General features: G+C 48.8%; 1 protein-coding gene across 1 annotated transcript in view; it reads right to left on the minus strand.

Annotated features, from left to right (window-relative positions):
• Positions 1-12,203: 12,203 nt before the first annotated feature.
• Positions 12,204-14,447, minus strand: part of ALDH18A1 (aldehyde dehydrogenase 18 family member A1) — a 32,108-nt gene continuing 29,864 nt past the window's right edge. The window contains exons 17-18 of the mRNA XM_009910404.2: positions 13,505-13,600; positions 12,204-12,536 (exon numbers count right to left, since the gene is read on the minus strand). Coding sequence (XP_009908706.1) covers positions 12,355-12,536; positions 13,505-13,600 — 278 coding nt within the window. The 3' untranslated portion in view covers positions 12,204-12,354. The remainder of the gene's footprint in view (positions 12,537-13,504; positions 13,601-14,447) is intronic.

The following is a 14,447-nucleotide window of genomic DNA, read 5'->3' on the forward strand; positions in this document are numbered from 1 at the left end:
ATTTAGGCATAAATAGATCGTAATAACAAAACTATTTTAACACATCCAACCAAATTCTGCCCGGTTTCTCTCCTTCGGTTCCCAAGTGTTTACATTACGTAAAAGCATAAAATCGCAATCACAAAAAAGGTAACACCTTAGGCCAATATCCCTGTGACTCTCAAACCAGCAGCACCTGAGAGAAAAAGGGAACTGCAGAACACTGCACAACACTGCACAACTGCTAGATGACATCAAGCCCTCTATTTGTCCTCCTTCATTGAAAAGACATCTTGTTACTTCATAGGATAGGGTACCTCTTTATCTCTGCTTGGTGATTTCACTAAGCTGTACTCCTGAGATCATGCTCTCAAAGACAAAACATAGCTTTCTCTAACTCGAGCAAAGGCAAATCTTCCCCATAGTCTAAAGCTATCCGAAAACACCCTCTTCCCACATCTCCTCCTTTCTGTGTACTAATAGAACAAGGCTTTTGATGGACCTTTCTAAAATTCTTTGCATACATAGAAGCAAGTTAAAAACCGTATAGCAAAAGCTACAGTTCTATGAACACGGCCTGTCTAATGGACTGATGTAACCCATAAAAGACACAATGCTCAGCTAATCAGAACATTCTAACAGAACTGGCATAACATATGGTTAAAGATAAAAAAACTCCCACCTACACCTCAGCAATTAGTTCACATTCTTTTCCATTTCTCTTACAAGGTCAGAACACAAACAGAACAGTTGCTTTTTTCAGACAAAGTTGCATCCTACTTACTCCCTTACTTCAAAGAACTCAATTCTTTGTCACCTGCTTAATCTGTAAAAGAACTTAGATCTTACTAGGTCAAGTTCTCACACTTCATTCCTCTTACCAACAGAGATGACTTGATTAGGCCTGAATACATCATACACATCGAGACACAATGACTTAAAAACACAGCAAACCCTATCCTCACCCCTGTCTTTGACAATATGCTTTAAAGGTACGTTACATCTTCTCTTGTCTAAGATGCTCAAAAATCGTAAGTTGTTTTATGTTAGCAAGATTCTCCTTGATCCGTAAAGATAAAGCTGGCCAGGCTCCATCTCCATACGTAAAGAAGAATCTTGCAGGTAAACAGCAAAAGTGAAAAGGCTTCTTTGCCGGGTCAAAGATGACACCTTGAATATTCACGGTTCTGCCTGATATAAAATTGACCGTAACGTAACAATCCATCCTTACTCATCCTAACAACGCTGATCTTCTGATACTTTGTTTTCGCTAAGGCACTGAGCCCTATTGATACTATCTGTGGCCTAATGTTGTTTGTTCTTCTTTCAAATTTCTCCTAGCTAAAACTTCAGAATTCTTATATCCTCCATAAACTTTGTTAAATCGCACTTGAAACCACACATAAAATGAAAGTTTGAAAATGTAATACACTTTAGCCTTTTTTTTGGTGATGTAACACCTGAATTATCCCTTTTTTTTTTTTAATAACCCAAAATGCAAATGTATTTTGTGTTACGATCAAACTTTAACTATTTAAAATTATGACAAACTGGTGAGTTAACATACAAGTCCGTGTCAACGTATTCTCTAATCACACAGCAATTAAGCAATCGTGATATTCAGTCCTAATAGACATAGATTTTTGGTACATTCTTCTGATTGACGCTTTTGATCTCAGATTATCTTAACAGACATTGTGATCGGTGTCAGGCAGATCTGCTGATTTTCAGCTTCATGTGAAATGCTCTTTGTCCCATCCTCTTGATTCTTGTGCTGCTGTTTGTTGAGATGATTGCAGTACTGCATTGCAGAAGTGATGTTTCCAGGTGTTGACATGGGTTAGCTATTTCTTGCTGGTATTACTAAAAACCTTCATTACAAGATATGCATCCTTTTTGTTTTTTAGTATATATAATCCCTATCTTAAAAGAATTTTGAATACAAAGAAAACAAAAAAATCATTCTATAATATCCCTATATCAAACTCTTATGCTAGCACCAAAAATCTCTACAGAACTGAAAGAACCGTGTTAAAATTAAATTATCAAATCAATGTCTAAAAAGAAACAAATAAAAACTTAGAGCTCTTTCAAAATGCCATGGCACCAAAAAAAAAAAGTTTGAAGCAAAAGAAAAAGTTAAAATTTGAACTCAGAAAAATGAAAGTTTGAACTCATTACTAAATGGTTATACCTAACTATAATTACTAAATACTTAAACACTAAATACTTACTATTCATTATGCTTACTGGTAAAACTTAACTATTGAAAACATGAAAAAAAAACCAAATCTCTAAAACATCACAATCTGAAATAATGAAATAATCATTGCTGCTTTAAATCGGAACACAACTTTCATAGACTAGAGAGGTTATCAGAAGAGGGGCGGGGAGGGGAGGTGGCTGGCCAGCAAAGGCACCATAGGTACAGAGAGGGGCAGGGGGAAAAAGGAGGGTGGGGAGAAGGCCACCGAATTCACAGCAGCTGCCCTTCCAGGCAGCCTCCAGGTCAAATGTAGGATCCCCTGAAGGCACGGAGAGTTCCATGGGAGGTGATAGCAGCAGTTTTGAGCTTAACTGATGTTTTTGAGCCTAAAACTCAAGGTGCCGGATGCCATTGTTTCTTCTCCACTCCGTATCGCTGGATGTTAGTGCATACAACTTACAGCACCCGTTCCTAAAGTACACAAAAGTTATCTGCCAATCAGTGTTTCTTACAGGCTTCTAGGACAGTCATCCTCTCCCAAGTCATGCTTTTTGCCTAAAGTGTCCCTTCTGTCCACAATTAAAACACATGGAAGAACTTTTAAGAGTTAGTGGGGGGGTGTCCGGGGGGGGGGGGGGGAGTGGGCTGCTGTTGCTATTGGCCAGGAGACAGTGACTGCAGCTCCAAGGGTGCGGGTGAGCTTAGTGGCCATGGTAGGGGAGGGGGGCTGGGGGGGCGTAGAAGTCAAAGAACAGCTTTGTTCTGGTGAAATGGCATTGATTACTATTGTAACAGCTTTATAAGGCTCTGCTAATTGATCTAAAGAATCTTTAATTAGTCCCCACGCTGTAAGGGAAGATGGAACAATTTTGTTTACTTTTGTTGCCACCCTGAACGACGCCATCCCTCCCCGCTCCCGTGTCTTCTCATCCTACGTTGTTGCCCTTTTTTTCCCTCCCAGATGTAAGTAATGACTCCCAGTATCAAGTTATCTTTTGTTATTTGATTACCCATACGTGCTCATCAAAAGGAGGCACCGACCCTCAGTTTCCCCAGTCGCTTACCTCTGGCCGGAGTGACCATTTGTTGAGGTATCGACGTTTTAATTACTTCGAGCAGCGCTTTCTGGGCCAGATGTAAGCAGCTGAAGACATTTATTACATTAAACAGCAAAGTTATATAGTCTATCAGAAGGCACATGTGGCACATCTCAATTGGGCATTTTCTACTGGCATACATGTAATTAAGGCATACAATAGGTCATAATAACTATTTTAACACATCCAACCAAATTCTGCCCAGTTTCTCTCCTTCAGTTCCCAAGGGTTTACACTACTCTCAGAGTCAAAGACAAAACACAGCTTTCTCTAACTCGAGCAAAGGCAAATCTTCCCTATAGTCTTCCAAAGCTATGCCAAAACAACTTCCCACATAATACTATTCCTCTACATCCAGTTAAACAGGAGAGCTTCTGGAATGTAAAAGCAAATTCTAGGGAGAGCAAAAGAGGGTTTCAAAGCATAAATATAACATGTGCATCAAGTAAAAACAGTGGACCTTCTTTTTTGTCTGCCATGGGAGGGGGGGTTGCCCTTCTTGGTTTCTTTGTTGTTTTTTTCTTTTTGTTTCTTTGTTTTAAATACAAATGGAAAAACCTTCAAAGAGGGCCCCACTCAGCTGCTCCCCACACACAGGGGCAAGAGAAGCCCATAACTGGTCAGCGGTGCCATCCCTCTTAAGGGGATCGGTTGACACCCAAGGTGCACCTGGGGGTATTCCAAGGGGAATTTGGGGGCACATAGAGGGATCAGGAGGGCCCCTGGAGAGTCTCCCAAAGGATCTTTTAGTTGGATATTTAGGGTTATTTGGACACACCACCCACCCCCCCCCCCCCCCAAAGGCCACTACTGCAAAGCTTACCACCACCACCACAACTAACCCTTACCATCCAACTAAAATACCCACAGGAGACCCTCCATTGGCCCCCACAAGCCTCTAAATTCCCCTTGACTTCTCATTCAAATTAAATAATTAAAAATAAAACCAGGGATGGTTCCTTTGTGTGTGTCTTGTGGGGGGTTTTAAATTTATAAATAAGAGTAATTTCAAAGCCTTTTTGCATCCACATTACTACTGCTCTGCAATCTCTCAATTAAGAGCACAGCTTTTTCTCTGCTGGAATACCTCACACTAATACTTTTTCCCATGGGTTTTCATCCCCTCTGAGAACATTAAGGCCTTCAAACAGCTTTTCTGGGCAGCTTCCCCCACCCCTCGCTCACCTACTCCTCTCCTGCATCACCCACCCCCATCGTGGAAGGAAGGAGAGACAGCTGAGGGGCTGCCCTGCTTTTTATCACCCCGACCCACGGGCGCCCTTCTCAGTAGGATTTGCGCCTTCGGCACACAGCTGAGTTTTTGCTGCGCTTCTCTGAGCGCTGCTGTGCGGGTCTGCGTCTCCAAGCGTGTTACGTGTTCTGGGATTTACTACCCCAAAAGTCACCTTGCAGTTGGTGCATTTCTTGCTGGCAATCAACCCATCTCTTCCATCTGTTGCTCTCATTGTTTTGTTTCAGCTTTCTGAGCCTGTGTTGGTACAAGTGCTTCTCAGGGCACCACAAACAGAGAGAGACAAAGCCTCCTATTCTCCAATAGTTCCAGGAAGATTTCCAGCAGCCCTAGACAAGCAGCAACAGAGTGACAGCTGTGAGGTGACATCAGCCTGGCACTGGAACTGGGCATTCTGAGCAGATGAGGCACCCTGGGGAACACCTGCAGAGAAATCTTGGTTCCTCTGTGGAGAAGCACTGGCCTTGGAGACAAAGCCGTCTTTGATCTGGGCACCAGCTGCAGCTCTCAGCAGTACCCAGCTGCAAAGCAACGCCCTGCACCTTCGTCCTGATCCAGGTGGAGAGAGAACTGCCAGGAACACAACTTCTCTGCTCTTGTTGCAGCATCCCCAGGAGCCGAGCGCAGCCTCGCTGTTAGCCTGTTGGAGTGGAACGCAGCCCCTGTGAGAAGCTCCTGGGGTCAGGGGACAAACAAGAGGTTTTCCACAATGGAAACAAGGGAAGTCTCTTTGCCACCCCCATTATACCCATCAGAGGACCTCTGCTTACCTACCTGTTTGGTTGGAGTCTACACTGGCAGAAATTTCATCTCCTCGGTCAAAGCGTGGACTGAACAATTTCCTTTTCAGCCTTTCCCTCCTGACTGACAGAGATCAAACCCTACCTGGAGCCCACACAAGCCAAGCAGAAGGAAATCCCCTGCTAGGCTGCAGGGCAAGGCTGCACCATCGCGACAGCCACAGCCCTTGTGCCAACCGTGTCGCTGCTGCACGTCTTGCTTGCTCGGTCAATGAAGTGGAAAGCAAAGTATCAATCTGTAAAGAGTAAAGCAAAAAGCAAAGAACAGATCTCAGTTGCTCTCAGTTGCTCACATTGTAAAGCAGTGAGGAGGTTGGCGTGCATCCAATAAAAATACTGCAAAATCATTTGTTTTTCATTCAGTGTTCATTTAACTCACAGAGCTGAGAACTGATGCCGTCCCAAAACACACAGTCAGCATCTGGTGGTACTTGGAGCACCAGATGCTGGGAGGACACTTCCCCACTGGGGGATAGATCTGGGGCCCCACTGGGAGAATATCTGGAGGTTACTGGGAGCACTGGGAGACTTAGAAAGGCACTAGGAGCACTAGAAAAGGATTTTGGAGTTACTGGGAGGAACAGGGAAAACACAGGGGCCATGCTGGGAAAGCAGAATAGAATACAGATTTAACCAGGCTGGAAAAGACCTTCAAGATCACTGAGCCCAACCTATCACCCACCACCATCTAATCAACCAAACCATGGTATTAAGTGCCTCATCCAGTCTTAGTTTAAATACTTACAGCCATGGCGACTCCATCACCTCCCAGGGCAGCCCATTCCTCATGAGTGTAACAAAAGGAGACTTACTTGTGGTCTTGTTCTCCAAAGCACAACGTACAGGCTGCCACTGATGTAGACATACACACAAATACAACATGTATAGAACAGCAAGAGTCCTGCAGACAAAACTCCTAAAAGGAGGGGGGAAACACTGGGTGTACCAGAAAGCAGGCAGAGACCCAACCCCCGAGCCGCCAGCCCCGGCAGCGGCGACCGCCAGCCCCGGCAGCGGCTCTAGAGAAACCCCAGAAAGCAGCAGAGGCTAGCACTCACCGGGCACACAGCAGAGAAGCGAAGAGCTGCACCAGCCATAGCCCTGCACTCACGCGTTTTAAGGCACCCGGCGCCATGTTGTTGAGGGCGGTGCCACCCTGGAGAGGGCGGTGCGTGCTTGGGTAGGGCGGTGCCAGCTCGGGTAGGGCGGTGCCGGCTCGGGAGGGCGGTGCCGGCTCGGGAGGGCGGTGCCGGCTCGGGAGGGCGGTGCCGGCTCGGGAGGGCGGTGCCGGCTCGGGGAGGGCGGTGCCGATCTTGGGCAGGGCAGCTGGGATAGGAAGGTCGCCGTCGTGCGGAGGGCAGCGCTGTCTTGGTGCCCCCCGACCCGTTTACGTGTCTCCAGACCCCCTCTGTCACCTCACAGGCTCAGCTTCCCATGGGTTTTATTCCTCTCCAAGACTGTTGAGTTCTGAGCAGCTGAGCCCTGGGGAACACCTGTACAGAAATGTGCCTCCAAGAGCTGTCAGAAAAACGTTCATGCCCCCAGCAGGCAGCTCTGGCTTCAGAGCAAAAGCCTTCTGTGATCATTCTGTTTAGCTCAGCACCAGCTGCAGCTGTCAGCATTACCAAACTACACAGGAATGGCCTCCTCCCAGTGCCCTCCCAGTCCCAACAGTTTCCTCCCACCAAAGGACTGGGAGAGAACTGGAAGCGACTGGGAAGAAACTGGGAGTGACTGGGAGGGCGCTAGGTGGAATCTGGGAGGGAAGGAGGAGGAAACTGTCAGAGACTGAAAGAAAACCGGGAGGAAACTGGCAGAGACTAAGAGGTAGTGGAGGCTCAGGTAGGAGGCACTGGGGAGAACTGTGAGAGAGCTCAGAGGGAACTGGAAGGGACTGGGAACAACTGGGAAAAAAGTCCCAAACAGGACCCTAAATTGGCCCAAATGGCCCCAAAGTAAACAGAGCCCAAACTGGGGTGATCTGGACCAATGGAGCCAGTGGAAGCACTTCCCACCTAAACTGCACTGATTGAAGAGAGCACAGCTCTGCTTTCCCACTCCAGGAAATCTGCCACGCTGCAAGATGAGAAGGAGACTGGGAGGGATTGAGAGGAACTGGGAAAGGACTAGGAGAGACTGGGAGGGGACCGGGAGGAACTGGGAGTGACTGGGAGTGACTGGGAGAGACTGGAAGAGGATTGGGAGGGATGGGGATGGGACTGGGAAGGGACTGGAAGGAGATTAGGAAGGACTGGGAGAGGAATGGGAGGGACTGCGCGGAACTGCAAAGAGAATGGGAGGAACTGGGATGGAAATTAGAGGGACTAGGACGGACTGGGGGTGACTGAGAAGAGCTGGGAAAGAACTGGGAGGGACTGGGATACCACTGGGACCCTCACAAGTCTATGGGACCAGATGGGATCCATCCCAGGGCAGAGAGCTCTGGCAGATGAGCTCCAAGCCACCGTCCAACAGTTGCCACCGGTCCTGCAGAGGTCCCAGGTGGCTGGAAGCTGCCAGTGTGATGCCATTCACAAGAAGGGCCGGAGGGAAGAACCTGGGAAGTCCAGGCCTGTAAGCCTGACCTCAGTGCCTGGCAAGACTATGGAGCAGATCATCCTGAGGGCAATCGCAGCAAACCTGCAGGATGGGCAAGGGCTCAGGCCCAGCCAGCAAAGATTTGGGAGGGGCAGGTCCTGCCTCACCAACCTGATCTCCTTCTATGCCCAGGTGACCGCCTGGTAGGTGTGGGGAAGGCTGTGGGTGTAGCCTGCCTGGACTTCAGCAAAGCCTTTGACACTGTCTGCCACAACAAACTGCTGGCCAAGCTGACACATCCTGGACAGGAGCACTCTGTGCTGGGTTAGGAACTGGCTGGAAGCTGAGCCCAGAAAGTGGCGGTGAATGGTGCCACATGCAGCTGGCAGCCAGGCGCTAGTGGTGTGCCCCAGGGATCAGTGCTGGGCCCCATCCTGTTCAATATCTTTATTGATGATCTGGATGAGGGCATTGAGTCCATCATCAATAACTTTACAGATGACACCAAGCTGGGGGCAGGAGCTGATCTGTTAGAGGGTGGGAGAGCTCTGCAGAGGGACCCTGACAGGCTGGGCAGATGGGCAGATTTTGGAAAGCACGCACGGACTCCCTGGTTGGTGAAGCAGGAAGTGTTTATTGGTACAGAACGAGCAGTTTATGTAGGAAAAATCAAGCAGGCTAAGCAATTCCCTGACATTCTTGCACCATTGCTGCTCATTGAGTTTTCTCCTTTGATATGCAGCTGTTCGTTATTATCTTCATCCCATATCAGGTTGAGCTTCTCCGGCGTGGAGGCAAGCGTCCTCCTGTCTCGCGCTTCAGGCTGGTTACTGCGGTCGGCTCTTCTTCGTCATCAGACCGTTCTTCTGTTGTCGGCAGCCTGTTGTTCTTTCCTGTCCTGAAGCCTTCCATAGATACTTTCTGCTTTCCTACAGGCAGAGTCCAAGGGGATGATACTTAACACATCCAAGTGCCAGGCTCTACACATTGGCCACAACAACCCCAGGCAGTGCTACAGGCTGGGGTCAGACTGGCTGGAGAGCAACCAGGCAGAAAGGGACCTGAGGATACTGGTTGATAGTAGGCTGAACATGAGACAGCAGTGTGCCCAGGTGGCCAAGAAGGCCAATGGCATCCTGGCTTGCCTCAGGAACAGTGTGGCCAGCAGGAGCAGGGAAGTCATTCTGACCCTGGACTCAGCACTGGTCAGGCCACACCTTGAATCCTGTGTCCAGTTCTGGGCCCCTCAGTTTAGGAAAGATGTTGAGATGCTGGAAGGTGTCCAGAGAAGGGCAACAAAGCTGGGGAGGGGTCTGGAGCATAGCCCTGGGAGGAGAGGCCGAGGGAGCTGGGCTTGCTTAGCCTGGAGAAGAGGAGGCTCAGGGGAGACCTTTTTGCTCTCCACAACTACCCGAGGGCAGGTTGTAGCCAGGTGGGGGTTCGTCTCTTCACCCAGGCAAGCAGCACCAGAACAAGAGGACACAGTCTCAAGCTGTGCCAGGAGAGGTTTAGGCTGGAGGTGAGGACAAAGTTCTTCCCAGAAAGAGTAATTGGCCATTGGAATGTGCTGCCCAGGGAGGTGGTGGAGTCACCATCCCTGGAGGTGTTCAAAAAAAGAACTGGATGTGGCACCTGGAGCCATGGTTTAATTCTCAGGAGGGATTAGGGGTGCAGTAATAGGTGGGAATTGATGAGCTCTGAGGTCTCTTCAAACCTGGGTGATTATGTGATTATGTGAGACTGGGAGGTACTAGGAGAAACTGGGGGGTACTGGGAAGTACTAGAAGGTACTGGGAAGTACTGGGAAGCTGTGGAAGGACTCGGGAGGGGGGGGGAGGAAGTGGGGAGGGATCAGGGGAGCACTGGGGCTTACTGGGAGGTAGTGGGCGGTACTGGGAGGCTGTGGAAGGACTCTGGGGGGGGGAGGGTTACTGGGGGGGGAGTGAGGGGGCACTGGTGAACTATAAGGGTTAACTGGGAGGTACTGGGAAGGGCTCTGAATGGCACTGGGAAGAACCCGGAGACTGTGGAAAGACTTTGGGGTGGTCTGGAGAGGCTCAGGGGGGGCACTGGGGGTTATGGGGAGATACTCCCAGTGCTCCCAGTGCTCTCCCAGTTGTCTCCCAGTTCCTCCCGGTGACATCTAGTGCTCCCAGTCGGGTTTCTGCTGCTTCCAGTTGTCTCCCAGGGCTCCAGAACTGACACCGCGTAATGCAGGTATGGCTCCCAGTCCCTCCCGGTGCTTCTCAGTCCCTACCAGCCTCCTCCCAGACTGGGAAAGGACTGGGAGGCACTGGGAAGGGCTCAGGACAGTACTGGGAAGGACTGGGAGGCTGTGGATGGACTCTGGGGGGAAGGGGGGGGGGGGGCAGGGTGCACTGGGGGTCACTGGCAGGTACTGGGTGGGCTCTGGGTGAAACCTTCTATGTTCAAGTTTGTCTCCATTGGTCCTTATTATTGTGCACCACTGAAAAGAGTTTGGCCCCCTCCACTTGACCCACACCCCTCACATATCGGTAGACATCGATCACATCTCCTCTCGGCCTTCTCCAGTCTGAACAGCCCCAGGACTCTCTCTCTCTCTCTCTCCAGGTGAGATGCTCAAGTCTCAAAATCATCCTTGTGGCTCTCTGTTGGACTCTCTACAGCAGGTCTCTGTCTCTTGAACTAGGGATTCCAAAGTACTGCAGGTGTGGTCTCAGCAGGGCAGAGCAAAGGGGGAGAAGAACTTCCCTAGCCCTGCTGGCCACACTTTTCTTGCTGTACTCCAGGATGCCATTGGCTCTCTTGGCCACAGGGGCACATGGCTGTCCCACGCAGAACTTGCTGTCCCCCAGCACTCCAAGGTCTTTCTCCGTGGAGCTGCTTTCCAGCAGGGCAGCCTCTAACCTGTCTTGGTGCCTGTTGTTATTCCTCCCCAGGTACAGAAAGCTGCACTTGTCATTTTTGAACTCCATGAGGTTTGCCTGCACCCAGCTCTCAGCCTGTCCAGGTCTCACTGGCTGTCAGCCACCCTCCCAGTTTTGTATCATCAGTAACTCGCTGAGGGTACTCTCAATCCCCTCATTCGGACCGTTGATAAAGATATTGAAGAAAACTGGGCCCTGTACTCCCCAGTTTCCCCTGGGGAACACCACTGGCCAAAGGCCTCCCAGTTCACTCTGTGCCACTGATGACAACCCTCTGAACTCTGTTGTGGAGCCAGTTTCCAATCCACCTCACTGACCAATCATCTATGCCACATTTCCTGAGCTTTTCTATGAGGATGTCAAGGGAAACTATGAAAAGCTTACTGAAGTCAAGGTAGAGGACATCCACTGCCCTTCGTCTACCTATTTGGTCATAATTTCATAGAAGGCCGGAGTGACATTTGCTTTGTTCCAGTCGTCAGGCACCCCTCCTGTTTTCCATGACTTTCCAAAGGTGATGGAGAGGCGCTCAGCAACATGTGCCAGCTCTCTCAGCACTTGTGGATGCACCCGCCCCGGGGCCCATGGATTGTGTTCACTTGCTACGAGTGATCTCTGACCCAGTCCTGACTCCCTTCACGGATGTATCATTTTGTGGACAAGGGTTCAATACTCAGTAAGAAACAGAAGAGGCTTCTGTACAGCTCAAGGAACAGCAACAGAGTACCAGATGAATGTTGTGGTGCTAGACCCTGCCATGTCCAGCAGGTCTACAGGGTGCTCAGGGAGCACCAGGCCACCCGCTGCACCTTGCTGGTTGGAGGCAGAGCCTCCCTTGCTGCTGTGCACCAAGGAAAGCTCTCTTCACATTCTCAGATTTATTTGGGAAAAGCCAAAGCAATACTACTTTAAGAGGAGGGATTATGGAAGGTTATGTTTTATATAAAACCAAAGAAAAATAAACCTTTGGTACAAGTAACAAAATTTATACAGTATACAGTTCTGTTATTTATCTACACTAGTCAGCAGTACAAAGACATGAAGATAGAAAAGGTTTCTTAATCAAAAGCTTACGAGGCGTTTTGAACATCTGTTCTCTTATCAAAAGTGATCAAATACAAAGAAAGTGTAAAGCTTTCCTGCTTTTAAGAGCTGCCCTGATCGCGACCGAAAGACACACGCACACAAAAAAAGCAACTATCAAGTTTGTTCCCCAAAACAGGTATTTGAATAAAACACTTAACAAGAAAAAAGAAAGCTCCGTGTCAGAGCATATCTGCTATAGGAAGCATTTTGGGGAAAAAAAAAAATTAAAATGCAGCAGATATCTAAGTCTTTAATTTTTTACCTTTATGTTTTGAAGAGGCCTGGAATCCTCTGGGAAAAGTGAGGTCAGTTTACAGGTATTAAGGAAACAAAGAAGGGGCGGGGGTAAACATCTTGGAAATGGGTTAATTTGGTATTCCTTGTACTGCGCAGTGACTGAGTTTCCTGAGGATGAAAACCAAACTCCCTGCCCAGAGAGTGCCCTATAGCCGGAACATCTTCAGAAACTACTTATACCCCAGTGTTCTTAGTTGGTATTTCTCTGAGGGAGGGGGAGGCTCTCATGAAGATACTTCATGGTCCCGTGCTCCGAGAAGTCAGAAACAACATGATTGTCCCCTCTCAGCAGCCACTTTGTCGTCAGGAGTCCTTCAATTCCCACTGGTCCACGGGCATGGATACGAGAAGTACTAATTCCCACTTCAGCACCTGCAGGAAACACAAGATAAAGGTAGTTTATCCTCAGAAGACATTCACTTCATACTAAGGAGCTTTGCACTTCGATGTGAGAACAGCTGCCTGCCTTTCAGTGAGCTGCCTTCCTCTGCTCCTCCCCACAAGCCAGAAGTCATGTTTACTTGATTTAAGAAGTTAGAGGACCCTAACTATGAATTGTAATGCTCAATACTTGTGGCTGCTCCATTTATTTTTAGAGAGAAAGAGAGGTGGGTATCTCTTAGATTTGTTTCCTGAGAGTTTCATGCTTACAAAAGGCAGCTGAACAAGCCAATTGTGATCTTATGTCCTTCCGTCTTTCTTTTTTTCCCCCCAATCACATTGAAGAGCTGCAGTTTTTAATCACATGGAACACTGAATGTTTCAGATGATACAGTAATAGCCTGCTGCAGAGATTTCCGAGTTTCAGGAAACAATGTTTCCCTCGTTTTCTGCAGTTCACAGCAGGTGTACCTGTTCATTTAAGTATGTGACATCCCATTTATTTCCTGCCTTTCATTCCTCAGCGCTGCAGGGCTGGCACACGTCGGCTCAGTGTGCCCCGCAGCAATAAAGCAGGGCACTCTTTATAGCATCAGCGGAAAGACAAAAGACAAACCGTTCACCAGAGCTGGGTGCCGAGTTGCATTTCCTATCATTACATGCATGCAGCATTTATTTCAACTGACTAGATCTGCAGAGGATTCAAACCATCTTTGCTCGCTGCTGTTAACCTGGGCAGTCTGAGCAGCAGCATTAGCTGCCTCTGCAGAGGAGCTATGCTGGACGGTCTGCTGACCTATGCGGATGGCATGTCTTGGCTTCAACTTCTACAATACCTTTCCTGAAAACCTTAGACAGTGAGATCAGAGATGAGCGTTGTCTTCCAGGGTTCAGAGTGCCACAGATCGCACACAACAGCAAATCCCGCAGTCATATCCCTGCAGTATTTTCTCTCTTACCAAGTCCAAATCTGTAGCCGTCAGAGAACCGGGTACTGGCATTCCAGAAAACACAAGCGCTATCCACATGCTGGAGGAAGAACTCTGCTGTTTCCTCTGGGGAAGAGGCAGAGAGAAAAATAAAATCTAGTGCATACAGAACAGTCAGGTGCTCCAATAATACATAGAATACATAGAATACATAGAATAAACCAGGTTGGAAGAGACCTTCAAGATCATCGCATCCAACCCATCAACCAATCCAACACTGCCCAAGCAACTAACTCACGGCACCAAGCACCCCGTCAAGTCTTCTCCTAAAAACCTCCAGTGATGGCGACTCCACCACCTCCCCAGGCAGCCCATTCCAATGTGCAATCACTCTTTCTGTATAGAACTTTTTTCTAACATCCAGCCTGAACCTCCCCTGGCGCAGCCTGAGACTGTGTCCTCTTGTTCTGGTACTGCTTGCCTGGGAGAAGAGACCAACATCCGCCTCACTACAACCTCCCTTCAGGTAGTTGTAGAGAGTAATAAGGTCACCCCTGAGTCTCCTCTTCTCCAGGCTAAGCAACCCCAGCTCCCTCAGCCTCTCCTCGTAGGGCTTATGTTCCAAACCCCTCACCAACTTTGTTGCTCTTCTCTGGACTCGTTCCAGCAAGTCAACCTCCTTCCTAAACTGAGGGGCCCAGAACTGGACACAGGACTCGAGGTGCGGCCTAACCAGTGCAGTGTACAGGGGCAGAATGACCTCCCTGCTCCTGCTGGCCACACTGTTCCTGATGCAGGCCAGGATGCCATTGGCCCTCTTAGCTGCCTGGGCACACTGCAGGCTCATGTTCAGTCTACCGTCGACCAGCACCCCCAGGTCCCTCTCAGCCTGACTGCTCTCCAGCCACTCTGACCCCAGCCTGTAGCTCTGCATGGGGTTGCTGTGGCCAATGTGCAGAACCCGGCACTTGGA

The sequence above is a fragment of the Dryobates pubescens genome, chromosome 8, assembly GCF_014839835.1.
Source record: "Dryobates pubescens isolate bDryPub1 chromosome 8, bDryPub1.pri, whole genome shotgun sequence".
Classification (NCBI taxonomy): domain Eukaryota; kingdom Metazoa; phylum Chordata; class Aves; order Piciformes; family Picidae; genus Dryobates; species Dryobates pubescens.